The following is a 13,761-nucleotide window of genomic DNA, read 5'->3' as shown; positions in this document are numbered from 1 at the left end:
CCCTTTCACAAGCTCTCAGTAGGTCGTGAAAAGGGCTAGGCTAGGCAGCATCCCTGTGCTTCTGTGTCTCTGATGCACTGCCATTCAGTTCTATCTGTTTATAGCAACTCTTAAAGGCAATACTAGGCAGTTGTACTAATTGTAGAGTTTAGAAATAAGTCAGAAATTGGTTAATGATGTTCATATTAATTTGTGTAACTAATGGATATAAAGAAGTGAATGGGGTCATGACTTAAGGTAGAATTATGTTAGGGGTGGGCCTTCACAGTATGACATTGTACCGATCAATAGTAAATTGAATGAAAGAGCAGCAAGACTGGGTTGGGAGGGTGGCCTAATGGTTAAGGTGTTTACCTTACAAACACAAGGTGCAGGGTTTGAGTCTCACAAAGAATAATTGGCTAGGCTTAAAATGGCTCACAAGGGCAGTTAGCTTAGTACTAATCTATGAACCTATGAATCTATGAACCTAAGACTGTTACTGAATCTAAACCAGCATTATCGACAGAAATCACTGCATTCAGGAGTACAGAAGGCACAGGATTGGTGACATGGGGAATAATATGTATTCATACAGCAATCTGTTCTTCCCTCTCTCTTGAACTGCTGCTGTTCATTACATTAATCACAAAAGTCTGTTATCCCACACCTCCCATAATTCACCACTCAGTTCACATATCCTAAGTGTCACAAAAAAAGTTTGTTTCCCACCCTGACCTGCAACTTTTAAAATTCAAAGAAAATGTGTAATAACGCAACAATTAAATGAGAATGAAGTAATAAGAAAAATAACATGAACTGTACTAAACAAAAATCAGAATTATTACAAATCAGTCCGTTCTAGCAACGTTATGAAGACGATCTTGCACTGTTGTCCCATGGTCATTGTTTTCTGGCCACATCTTCCTGCAACTAACCTACCACTGACTTTATCAAAACAAGCACGTGAGTTGCTTATTCATTTTCTACCCTTACCTAGAACATTTTTAGTCACTTAAAATGAGGGAAACTCAGTCTGAGTATAGCCAAAGTAAGATTTACCCAGTTAACACTCTGGTATTGTAGCAGCTTTTATAGGTAAGTACTAGGCTAGCTGCCCTTGTGGGCCATTTTAAGCCTGTCTATTTTCCCTTTTGGTGCTTGAAATAGCTTATCCCATTTGGTGTTAGACTGGCCTTATTCATTCCATGGTTGATAATTAATTACCCTTAGTGAGAATAACTGGGATGATATCATAGATAATTTGAGGACAACTATGCATAGGATGTAGTGTTTAAGAGCTGCTTCTGTCCGTTGGTAGTACAAGGGGCAGTTGTCATGTAAATTTTCTATTACCCATACATAGATCCAAGATGCACTTCATTATGGACCGGGATGATATAAAATATACTCTTCCTTCCAAACCATTCTGTTGATGTTGCAGAAGAGGTTTAGATCCTTGGACAGAGTATTTCGGATGTCATTTGGCTTCCTGATGTGCAGCAGGTCCTTCAGTATTGGGTCAGAGGATACCTTATTTGCCAGACACAGGTCACTTCTTAGCAGTCTGTGGGATACCTAGTGTAACAGTGCTTTGATTTGGTCATTGTAGGACATATTTTTAAATTAAAAGGGGTCTTTTTTGCAGTGGATTATGTGGTACAGAATTGTAAATTAGATTGTCCTGTCGTTGATATATAAAACTCTTTATCTCTGTCCATCAGGTCATTACACTCCCTCCCATCCTTCAAATTCATTCTGAAAGACTTCCTAGCCAAAAGCGGGCTCTTCTCTTGCACAGCACTGGATAAACTATGTCCCTAAATGTGGGCAAATACCTATTCACACCTTACATCCCCTTGCACTACCTTCATCACTGACTTATCCCCTTGCACTACCTTCATCACTGACTTACCTCTTTCTATCAATTTCTCTTTCCTGGCTTTCTCTCTAAATATAACTATAAGCCTGCTTTTCTCTCACTTCTGTATTTTATGTACTATTTTTAAAAACTGTAAAATTATTATTCTTCATAGATTCATAGGGGTTTACTAGGATAATGACCACAAGCACCTTTTAAAGTCTCGCCATGCCTCCCAAATCTCTGACAAGTTCTGGTACCCTTGATAAGTGGAAGCAGGGGATTGGGAGATGAAACAGTTGCAAGTCGGGAGCCTGGGAGATGAACCATTTACAGGTTGCCTGTGTCCATTAGAGACATAGGTGCCAAACCAGGGATGAATTTTCTGTTGAACATCCGGTTGTCCAAGTTACACTTGAATTGGGTTAGGAAGGAACTCTGCTTCACATGGATGGGGAGCCCATTCCACAGATGGGGTAATCTCTGGGATACATACCTGTCTCTCCAGCAGGTCCTACTTATATCAAAGGCCAAGGTTTAAGTCTTTAGAATGGGTAATTCTGGTGTTGTTTGTTTTGTGGATATGCAGGAGGTTCATGAGAGTGGGGTCTGACAATTTCCTGAATGCCAGGCATAGATCTCCCCTCAGCAGCCTGTAGGAGACAGAATACAGGGATAAGGCCTCGAGGAGGTCTGCATAGGACATTTTACTTATGCCTTGTATTCTTTTGGTGAGAAACCTCTGTGGACGTTTCAGTTGTTGGATATGCCTAGTTAGGTGCATACCAAAGTGGGTATTATACTCAAAGATAGGTCTAACGAACACTGAATATAGTGGAACAGTGGTTTCCTTGGACCTAGATGCCAAACTTTTGTTTATAAGTTGTGCAACATACCATGATTTCCTCACTACTGTATATACGTGATGGTCAAAGGTAGATTACTGTCTGTGTGTGTGTCCATAGGTCCCTGACTACTGGGTCAACTCTAAGGAGTGTGTTGTCAATATGATAGTTACCAGGGATGGATGACTTCCCGAAGGATACTATTATGTATTTCTTGGCATTTAGTTTTAGTTCATGGCTCTGACACCAGTTATTTGTCTGCATCAGCCCCTCCTGGAGAACATTTGTGTCAATGTGAGATTCAATGAGAGCTCCTAATTTGCAGTCATCTGCAAATTTAGTCAGCCAGAGATCACTGACATTGGCCTTGACTTCAGAGAAGTAAATGCCAGGAAGGAGCGGTCCATGGACCAATCCCTGAGGGACTTCACTTGTGACTGGCCTCTTTGTAGAGGTGGACTCCCCAACTCTTAACTTCCTGGGTCCTGTCTGTAAGCCAGTTGGCCATCCACCAGGTGACATACGGGTTTTTACCTAACCTCATGGGTTTGTCAACTATGCTTGAGTAGTGTATTGTGTCAAATAACTTGGCCGGGTCAAGGTAGGCAGTGTGAACCATTTTGCCCTCATCCATTGCTTTGATGACCTTCTCAAAGAAGTCTACCAGGTTGTGTAGGCATGACCTGCCTTTGATGAAACCAAACTGGGTTGGGTTCAGTGTCTGGAGGTTTTCTATACCATTGTTGATCATTCTTTCCATGGTTTTCATATAAGACTAGTGAGACTTGTCAGTCTATAGTTTCCAGGGTCTGTAGATGGTCCACCTTTGCGCAGAGGGATGATTGTTGCTGTTCTCCATTCATGAGGCATGAAGCCTGTTTGGAGGCTACAGTTAAACAGCAATTCCAGAGGGCTTGATAAGTCATGTTTCATGCTATTTAGAAGGCATCCTGGGATATTGTCTTGGCCCATTGATACAGTGTTCTTGGCCTTAGAGAGACCATTAATGACCTGTTCCATAGTAATAACAGGTGGAGTTATTGAAATAGTTCTTAAGTTCTTAAAAGGTTTTGTAATACTTTGAAGCTTTTCTCCCCAGGCCTCTGCTGAAAATGGTCTCCTACTTAGTCAGACTTTCCCTGTAATCAAATTGCCATGCTTTTTCTTCCAACATGTTTCTGGGTTAGTCAGAAAATGCATGCGATATAACAGAATAACCAGTAAGGCAGCTAGGTTTACAAAATATAGGTCTCGGAAGAAAGTTGGAAAGGAAGGGAATCCTCATGTTTGTGTGCAGGATAGCAACAGTAATTAATCTTTTTTTTTCTCTTGCAGAGTATAGACATTTATTCCCTGTGTATTAGTATGCTCTCCGCTGAGTATTTTGCCTGGGTAATACAATTATGGCATTGTGTACCCTGAACGGTGGCTAGTTAGGACAAGGTGATGGATACGTTAGACCAGAGGTGTAGGGTGGTACATTTTCTTTCATGCTGCAGTTGTATTTACTTTAATATGTGAATTGCAGAACAGTCTAAAAAGCATTTTCATCATTCATTTATTCTCTGCAATCTGCTGTAATCCTACTAAAGTTCTAGCCCAAGGAACAAAATAAATAGAGTAACGGAACTGGAATGTTAGCAAGTTAAAGAATAACTGACTGACATTTGACAGTACTGTTGCTTTATGTTGAGTGTGAAAATTCAAGTAGTGAAACTATAACTGACTGCCATTTGGATGGCGCAGTGGTGCAGCGGTAGCGTTGTCACCACACAGCAAGAGATTCTCCAGTTTGATTCTCGGCAGGAGTGCCTTCTTTGTGGAGTCTGCATGTCCTCCCTGCATTTGTGTGGATTTCTTTCGGGTGCTCCGGTTTCCTCCCACTTTACAAAGACATGCACCTGGAGTGTTTCTCCCTGGGGCTCCGATGAAAATTGGCTTTGCTCCAAGCTGGACTTTCCCGATAAACAAATGTTAACTAAATTAAATAAATAAATGTGACAGCACTGTCACTTTGTGTCATGTGAAAATTCAAGTAGGAAAATGATATCGGGCTGCCATTTGACAGCACTGTCACGTTGTGTTATATGTGAAAATTCATGTAGGGAAACTATAACTGGCTGCCATTTGACAGCACTGTCACTTTGTGTTATATGTGAACATTCATGTAGGGAAACTATAACTGGCTGCCATTTCACAGCACTGTCACTTTCTGTTATATGTGAAAATTCATGTAGGGAAACTATAACTGGATGCTATTTGATGCACTGTTGCTTTGTGTTGTATGTGGAAATTCAAATAGGAGAACACCTGAAATATTTATTATGTGCTCACTCTTATATGCATTTTTTATTTTATTAAAATCCAAATCACAGGTCATACACACTTGCAGTCCCAAAGGTGCACCCATAAAAAGTAACAGCAGATACTAAGAAAACTTTATTGGTAAGTATTGAGGAATCTAAAATGTAAACAGAGAAGTTAGCGTTGTTAACTGCATTTATTAAAGCAGCTGTATGGGACAGTGAGAAGACAGAGCAGTCTGCTTTTTTTTTTTTTTTTGGTAATGCATTAATTTCTGACATGTTAAGCATTAGCACTTCATTGTTACTGAAATCAGAAATGAAAAAGTTGGCACATGGATAAATTAACATACAGTTTGTTTATAATACACTGAGTGCTAAAATAAACCTTCAGTTTGGATAGTTGCATTGTGACAGATTATTGTTTTCTTTAAAGTTAACAGGAATACAGATTTCAGTGAACTTCAGAGTCAGCAGTTATCACTTGGGCGATACCATCATTCTGAATGTGCCAGTGACTGGTCAGACAAAGCATTATTCGCAAGACATGACTTTGTCCAGAGTGAGAACAGACATCACAACTATGTGGCCTATAGCAAAGGACTTAATATGAAAATGGAAGTAACAGAGCATCTGGAAGCTTTGGCAGGGGAGACACCATGCAAATATTTTAACTGCAGCAACAACAAATTCACACTTAACAGTAACAGCTTAAGCATTATTTTAATTCACAGTGTTAAAAGAGAAGGTAATACTGTGGCAAAACATACAGAGACATTCAGTGGAAAGTGTACTATGCAAGACAAAGAATCTGCTAGGGACATCTGCTTACCCCATCATCAAAGTCTTCCAAACGAACAGAAACTGTATAAATGTTCCAGATGTGACAAGGAATTTGTAGATGAGAGATGTCTGGCAGTGCATCAGAGTGACCATAGTAGACAGAAACCCTATAAGCGTGCCACATATGGCAAACATTTGCAACAGAAGTATAACTTCCATAACCAAAAGCTAGTTTGTAGTGGACAGAATATATGTAAATGTGCCATATGTTGTAAAGGTTTTACTTACAAAGCATGTTTAGCAATGCATCATAATATACACACAGGACAGAAACCCTATAAAAGTTCTAACTGTTGTACAAATTTTGCACAAAAAGGTAGCTTAGTGCAGCATGTGTATATTCCTTCAAGACAAAAAATGTATAAATGCATAGTTTGTGAAAAGAGTTTTAAAAAGAAGAGCAGTTTGGTAAATCATCAGTTAGTCCACTGCAGGTATCGCCCATATAAATGTTCCACATGTGATAAGTGTTTTAGAAAAAAGAGCAATTTGGTAGCCCATGAAAGTATTCACACTGGACAACAGCCTTACAAATGTATAACATGTGACAAGGGTTTCATAACAAAGAGCAGTCTGGCAGTACATGAGTTTATGCACACCGGACAGAAGCCTTACATATGTACCACATGTGACAAGGGCTTTACAAGTAAAGGCAGTCTTGCAGCCCATGGGATTATCCATATGGGACAGAAGCCATACAGATGCGTAACATGTGACAAGGCTTTTGCACTCAGGTGTAGTTTGGTACGTCATCAAAGAATCCACACTAATCAGCAGCCTTATAAATGTATCACATGTGACAAGAGGTTTAAAGATAACAGCAGTTTGGCAGTCCATGAGAGTATCCACAGTGGGCAAAAACCATATAAATGTATTACTTGTGACAAGGGTTTTTTATATGAGAAAAGTTTGGCAGCCCATGAAATTATCCACACGGGACAGAAACCCTACACATGTACTACCTGTGACAAGGGTTTTATAAAAAAGAGCAGTTTGAGAGCACATGAGAGTATCCACACAGGACTAAATTGCTATAGATGTGCAATATGTGGCAAGAGTTTTATAAGCAAGAGTAGCTTGGTACGTCATCAAAGTATTCACACTAATCAGCAACCACATAAATGTACCACATGTGGCAGGAGTTTTAGACAGATGAGTAATTTGATAGCACACCTGACTGTCCACACTAAACAAAAGCCCTATAAATGTACTACATGTGAAAAGTGTTTTAGTCGCAAAACTAGGTTGCTACATCACCAAAGTATTCACATGAATCAGCAACCATATAAATGTATCACATGCGGCAAGGGCTTTGTAAGTAAGGGCAGCCTGACAGCTCACGAGGGCATGCACTCTGGACAGAAGCCATACAAATGTACCATTTGTGACAAGAGCTTTATAAGTAGGGGCAGTCTGGCAGAACATGAGAGCACACACACGGGGCAGAACTACTACAAATGTGCTACATGTGGCAAGGGTTTTAAACACAAGAGTAGACTAGCAGCACATGAGGTTATCCATACGGTACAGAAACCCTATAAATGCACTACATGTGACAAGGGTTTTAAACACAAGAAAAGTTTGGAGGCACATGAAAGCATCCACACTCAACAGCACCCGTATAAATGTTCAGCTTGTAGCAGGTGTTTTATACATCGACATGGCTTGCTAAAGCATCAAAATGTTCATCCTAAGCAACAGTCTTATCAGCTTATGACATGGCAAGAGTTTTTGCAGACAAAAGACATTTAGCAGCATGTTGTAGTACCTGTACTGGACAGAAACAGAATGAAGCTAATTTTGAGAGTTGCTCTGTCTTTTAGCAGGACATCTCAAGATGTAAATTGGCTTTTCTCCTACCTATATTATTTTTGTGCAGTCACTTGGCCGTAGAAAGTGATTGGATTAGTTACAAAGAGCAGCTGTATACCTTCACAAAAAACACTTTGTGGTAGTGTTATATTTACTACGGTCTTAACAAGGCAGAGCCACCCCCCAATGTTGATTATATATGTATGGATCAGCTATAATGGGACTGCAATAAACATCTACTGATATCCTCAAATCCAACATAGTGAATGTTCTGAATTATGAAGCAAACAAAACAAAGATAATATCTACTCTCAGATTAACAGAATCAGTTAGGAAGAAAAACAAAACTAAAAATTAAGCCAGAACTGATCATAAAATAAACAGTAATAAATTAAATGGGAAAAATCTGACCTTCAGATGACAAATTAAATCAAACTCCCATCTGCCTGAGTTGGTAGTAGCTCAAATGAACGGAAAGGATTCCACAGCACCTCTTGAAAAGAATAGTATAAATACCACCTTGGATCTCCTCTGAGAAGAGACAGCTAGCCTAGTGGCACTCACCCGGTTAACAAACAGACAGACAATAAATAAATAAATGCACTCATAAACAAAAAGTAAATAAAAGATATAGAGAGGGAGAGCAGAAGAATGAAAATTTAACTTTGTCAGTGGCTCAGCAGACAGCCATTCCCAGGTAGTGCTGGAAGATCGGAACACTATAGTTTCTATTCCCACCCCAGGTAACTGGATTCATTTTCAGTTACTGACACCGCAGTGCAAAGTTAGGGTCTATGACACTCCTGAGTGCACTGCTGTCCTTCGAATGAAACATTATACTGAAGCCCCTATTCGCCTGAGTTGATGGCAACTCAGGTGGATGCAAATGATCCCATGACATTTATCGAAAACAGAATTTCCCAGGTGTGGTACCCTCGCCAAATGTTGACTAGTCTGTATAAATAGCCATTGCCTTAGTCATCTGTATTCTAATCAATTGATCAAAGAAAGCTATGTAACACAACTTTGGAGAAAAGCATTTATTATTCCTCTCCACAAAGGAGGCAATAATAACATTTCCAATTTTCGACCCATCGCTATCCTATACCCCATCTCTAAACTGCTAGAAAAATGTATTAATTTACAGATTTTACCTTACCTTATAGATAATCACCTACTAACTTCCACACAACATGGAGTCAGGCCCGTCACAGTACCGCCAGTGCTCTCTTCTCCTTCTTAGAGACCATTAACAAAGCCCACGACTCTGGCTGTACTGTTTCCACTCTCCTCCTAGACCTATCAAAGGCTTTTGACACTATCTCTCACAGCATTCTTCTAACTAAACTTTCCAAACTAAATCTATCCCTCTCGACTATTAACTGGTTCACCAGTTACCTGTCTAGGCAACAATCAGTTAAGTGGGAGAAAGTTACCTCCTCATTCCTCAGCACTTCGACTGGTGTACCTCAAGGCTCCATTCTAGGTCCCCTGCTGTTTAACATTTTTATAAATGACTTCCACCATGCCATTCCCAATACTAAACTTATTCAATACACTGATGATTCAGCTGTTATCTGCTCTGCCACTTCTACCCCTACTCTCATAAAATTAACCCAAGGTGCCTTCTCCTCTACTGAAAAATGGATGCTAGACAATCCTCTGGTACTTAATGGAACAAAAACTAAACTCATGATATTTACCCCTTCTAAGACCACCATCATTGATAAAGACACATTCATTATCACTAGTCACAATAATACTCCTCTTGAAAAAGTATCCAATGCAAAATTACTAGGTGTCCTCACTGATGATCAGCTGAAGTTCGATATTCACCTGCATACAAACATCAACAAAACACATCAGAAATGTTACCGCCACAATCGCTACCTCTCCTCTTCTACCATGCTAGTTCTCTCCACCACATGCCTCATCCCATCTCTCCTATATGGTGCCCCTCTCCTCACTAACCTACAATCATCCCTCATAGCTAAACTTACCTAATGCTACAACAATTTTGCCAAATTTGCCACAGGTCACCGATCTTCCACTCACCACTGTATAGCTGTTCACAAGCTGAATTGGCTAGAGGTGCCCCACTATCTCACTTATATCCAACTCATCCAAGCTCATAAACGTATTTTCACTCCCTCACTCTGCCCCCCTCTCTAGCTTCCACCTTCAAACTGCACATACCTGATAGACTCCTAAGATCAAACACTCAAAATCTTATTGAATTACATAAACCTGCCCGTCCACCTGGTAAGCTCATACTATAATTTTCTCTAGCACGCCTCTGGAATTCACTGACACTCCTGATCTGTTCCACTAGCAGTCGCTCCTCCTTTAAAACCTTGCTTCACTCACACCTGGCATCTCATTGGGAATGTTACTGCTCTACTCCTATTTAACTACATCTTAAACTTAGCCTTTCTCTCAGTAGGAGCTTACATACTTCTAAATTATTCAACAACCATTTTTTCTTATTTTATTTCTGTTACCTCTGTATGAACCATCTGTTTTTCTTATTTTATTTCTGTTACCACTGTATGAACCAACTTTCTGTAAGTGATACTTATGATTATTACTCCTTTTAACTTGTATCTAAATTCATGCTTGCAATTGTACTTGCATTACTGTACAAAAATTGTTTATTATATTCATTATATTCTTAGTGCTTGTTTATTAAAGATTTTGTGTATTTGGAGCTTTTCTCCCCAGGACTCCATTGAAAACGGGCTAATCTCAGCCCAATGGACTATCCTGGAAAAGCAACTGTAAATAAATAAATAAATAATAAATAAATATCTTCTCAGATCTCCCCTGAAAAGAGGCCACTAAACTAGTGGGACTAACCTAGTCAACAAAGAATAGAAAGGTTACAAACATATTTGCAAATTATTGAAACAGCCAAACATTTATGTTGGTCTGACACACAAATACATAATAAAATGTGACCTAAAGCTGAAAGGCAGATAATGGCTGCTGAAGACAGTGGAGTATTCATGAGATGATTCACAAGATCTACAGAAAATGCGGGCGATACAGACAAATACAGGTTCTGTAATACAGACGTAAACCATTGCATGATTTATAGTTTGTTTACAAATATTTATGGCAAAAGGTTTGTGCATTGAGAAACACAATAACATGTCAAGACTCTACTGGAAACATTACAGTTAAGAACAGAAGGAATAGTGACATGAGTAGTAAAGAATAACTGAAAGCAAAAAACTGTGGTCTTTCGGCATCATCCACTACCAAGTAATAAACAGAAGGAAATTTACAAGATAGTGTTCCTAAAGAAAAAAGGTCAAAGGTAAAATAAGTCACTGAAATAATCATCCGTGTAACTTGATTGTCCAGGGTAGTGGGTGAGATTAATAAATATACCATCACTGAAACATACAAAGAGGGAATCCTTTATACATTGTGTGGGTGTTGGATAACATTAACATTGTTGAGATCACTTCTTCAGCCATAAGATATAAGCAATAAGCTCTCCATGTTATATAGACCATGTACGTCAACAGAAATGTGAATCTTTTGTTGTTTACAGCAGTAACCCTGTTGTGTTCACCTGTTTTGTTTCTTGTAATTGCTTATTAATGACCCACCCACCCCAAGTATTAATTTTCTAAATTTCGTGCTTTGCTTTACTTCTGAGACCTACTATTACTTTTTCTGGGGAATGTAGCAGTAGAAATGCATGAGGATTTCATTTCTGTGGTGCTCTCCTTGCAAACTCATTGTAGTCTTCCAGGAAATTATTGTCATGCTTCTAAATGGTATGAGATATCCTTCTGTGACTGTTCACATACAGTCTTTACTTTTACACACTGAATTTGTGTTACTGTTCCTAGCATCTTATATGGCAAATGACTCGGTGTGTTAGGAGAATTTGTGTCTTTTTGTGTTTCTATTTGAAAATGAGTCTTTACTTTTTGTTTTTAAAAGGAGAGTATCAAAAATGCAGCTTTTGGAAAGTTTTTTCAGTGCTGATGCATAGGATCAATGTATACAACCTAAACTGTGTCACCCACTCTGTACTTTTCTGCTTTTTTTTGTGCAAAGTCACTATTTTTGTTTCTGGAGCATCCCGCTTTGTTTAGCCAGGTAATACCACCTACAATGTGGTGTCATCATACAATCCCCTTCCCCAAAATCAATCCTTTAAATATGACCTGGCTTGACCTTCCCAGAATAATTTTCATTCTCTGTATGAAAGAGCCAGAACACTGATTTGGGTGCTGATAAAGTCAGCATCCAAAGGATATATGCTGAATTTAATTAGTTTGCTTCTGGTAAGTGCATTGCTGTCTTATATATACATGTGTTACTGCCATTGCCTTGCGCTGTACCAAAATCAGTTTTGTAATGTTTAGAAAGAACTTCAAAGATTCAACACCAGCGAAATGTACAACTAATCCAAAAACACCAGCCAGCTTTTCACTCCTTACAAAACTTTTTATTTTCAAAAAAAACTAAAAATAGATTAAGCACTTTCTACACACTTACATCACAATTTAAATAGAATTAGAAGGGGATTTTGGGGAGTTTTGTCCTTAATAATTAAGTAAGGTAGTTAACCTTGTTTTATATATAAAAAAGGAAAGAGTTTGAAAAATATATTAGAAAGTGAGACAGGAGATTCACATTAAAAAATGTATGGGATGAATAAAGCAGAGCTTGTGCTCAGTGCAGATATATATTAGAAGGAAATATATTACCCTTTGTAGTTATCTCAGAGTAATAGGGGGTAAATGGAAATATAATTGCAATACTGTGGGTACTTTATATAGTGCAGTGCACCCCATGTGAGGTGTTCTACACAGGGAAAACTGAATGCACTCCTAAGTGTAGAATATACAAACATGTATACTCTATAAAGAAAAAAAGATTAAAAGAATGCTTTATTTAAACATTCAAATGAATGTAAATGTTTCAAAAGATTTTTATTTTTTAGGTGCCTAAAAATGACAGGGATGGAAACTGGGAATCATTTCTGGAAAGTAGGGAACTCCTGTTAGACTTTGGACAATATCTTGATATCAACGACAAGTTAAGTATTAACAATTTGTTGGTTTCAAAATCCAATTGAATTTAAATAGGTTTGAGTTAATTGGAATGTTTTTTAACAAGTTTTTAATTTCTATTTAAACGGTGATGTAAGTGTGTAGGGACACTAAGACATTTTTAAGTACAAGACACTTTAAAAGGAACTATTACATGGTTAATATTTGTGATAGGGTAAGTGTGATTGGTTTGATAGTACATGAATTATTGATGGAAAAGGTTTAAAAGAAGGGGACTGTGGGTTTAATTGTGATTCTGACGAAGTTCCAACATTAAGAAGAGCAAAAGTGCTTAATCTGTTTTTAGTTTTTTATTAAGTTTTGCAAGGAGTGAAGAGCTGGGTGGCATTTTCTGGATGTTTAGGAACAAAGAAAAAATCCTGCAGTATCTGGATTGTACTGTTGTAACCATCATTTCCTTTCCATCTCCCAACTTCTTTGCTCAGCAATTAAAGAGAGAATCAGGAAGAGTTTTTAAATATTGCTCTAATTCTCTTAAAAGTTTGAATGAATGTTTCTCCTTTGAACAATAAAAAGTGTGAGACTGTAATGTGTGGCACTACTGACTGTTTGCAATCTTTTGTGTTTTGTCAGGAAATCCAAAATTCTGTGAGATGCAGGTTGAAAATATGAGGCAAAATCATGGACACTGTGTAAACTGTCCATCAGAGGTTCTAATTTCGAGTAAAAAACGGACTCTCCAGAGCTCTCCAAAGCTAAGAATACAGCAACCATGGGACCAGACGACATCCTGGGCTGAGTACTACATGAACTACAAAATGAACTGGCACCTCACTAAGTGTCATATTTAATCATAGCCTCACCTCAGGCTTCATGCCCACTGAGTGGCACACAGCTACAGTTATGCCACTCCACAAGGGGGGATCCACCTTGGATCCTGGGAACTACCACCCCATCAGTCTGACGAACCTAATCTGCAAGGCCATGGAACGTATTATCATGGAACTTATAAACAAAGACTATGGCAACCTTCAAACACTGGACCCCACCCAGTTTGGGTTCATGAAGGGCCGATCTTGTCT

The 13,761-nt window shown here is 38.7% G+C and overlaps 1 protein-coding gene across 2 annotated transcripts in view; it reads left to right on the top strand.

Annotated features, from left to right (window-relative positions):
- LOC122798734 (gastrula zinc finger protein XlCGF57.1-like) overlaps positions 1-13,268 on the top strand; it is a 195,510-nt gene extending 182,242 nt beyond the window's left edge. Inside the window, exon 4 of one of the 2 annotated variants that reach the window (XM_044067835.1) lies at positions 5,425-13,268. In XM_044067835.1, the coding sequence (XP_043923770.1) occupies positions 5,425-7,583 (2,159 nt within the window). In that variant the 3' untranslated portion in view covers positions 7,584-13,268. The remainder of the gene's footprint in view (positions 1-5,424) is intronic. The other variant, XM_044067836.1, reaches the window with a different exon arrangement.
- Positions 13,269-13,761: the final 493 nt, after the last annotated feature.

This window comes from Protopterus annectens, chromosome 3.part1, assembly GCF_019279795.1.
Source record: "Protopterus annectens isolate FY-2018-M chromosome 3.part1, PAN1.0, whole genome shotgun sequence".
In the NCBI taxonomy this organism is placed as follows: domain Eukaryota; kingdom Metazoa; phylum Chordata; order Ceratodontiformes; family Protopteridae; genus Protopterus; species Protopterus annectens.
Note: the sequence above shows the minus strand (reverse complement) of the source record. Positions and strands in the feature narration are given on the sequence as shown.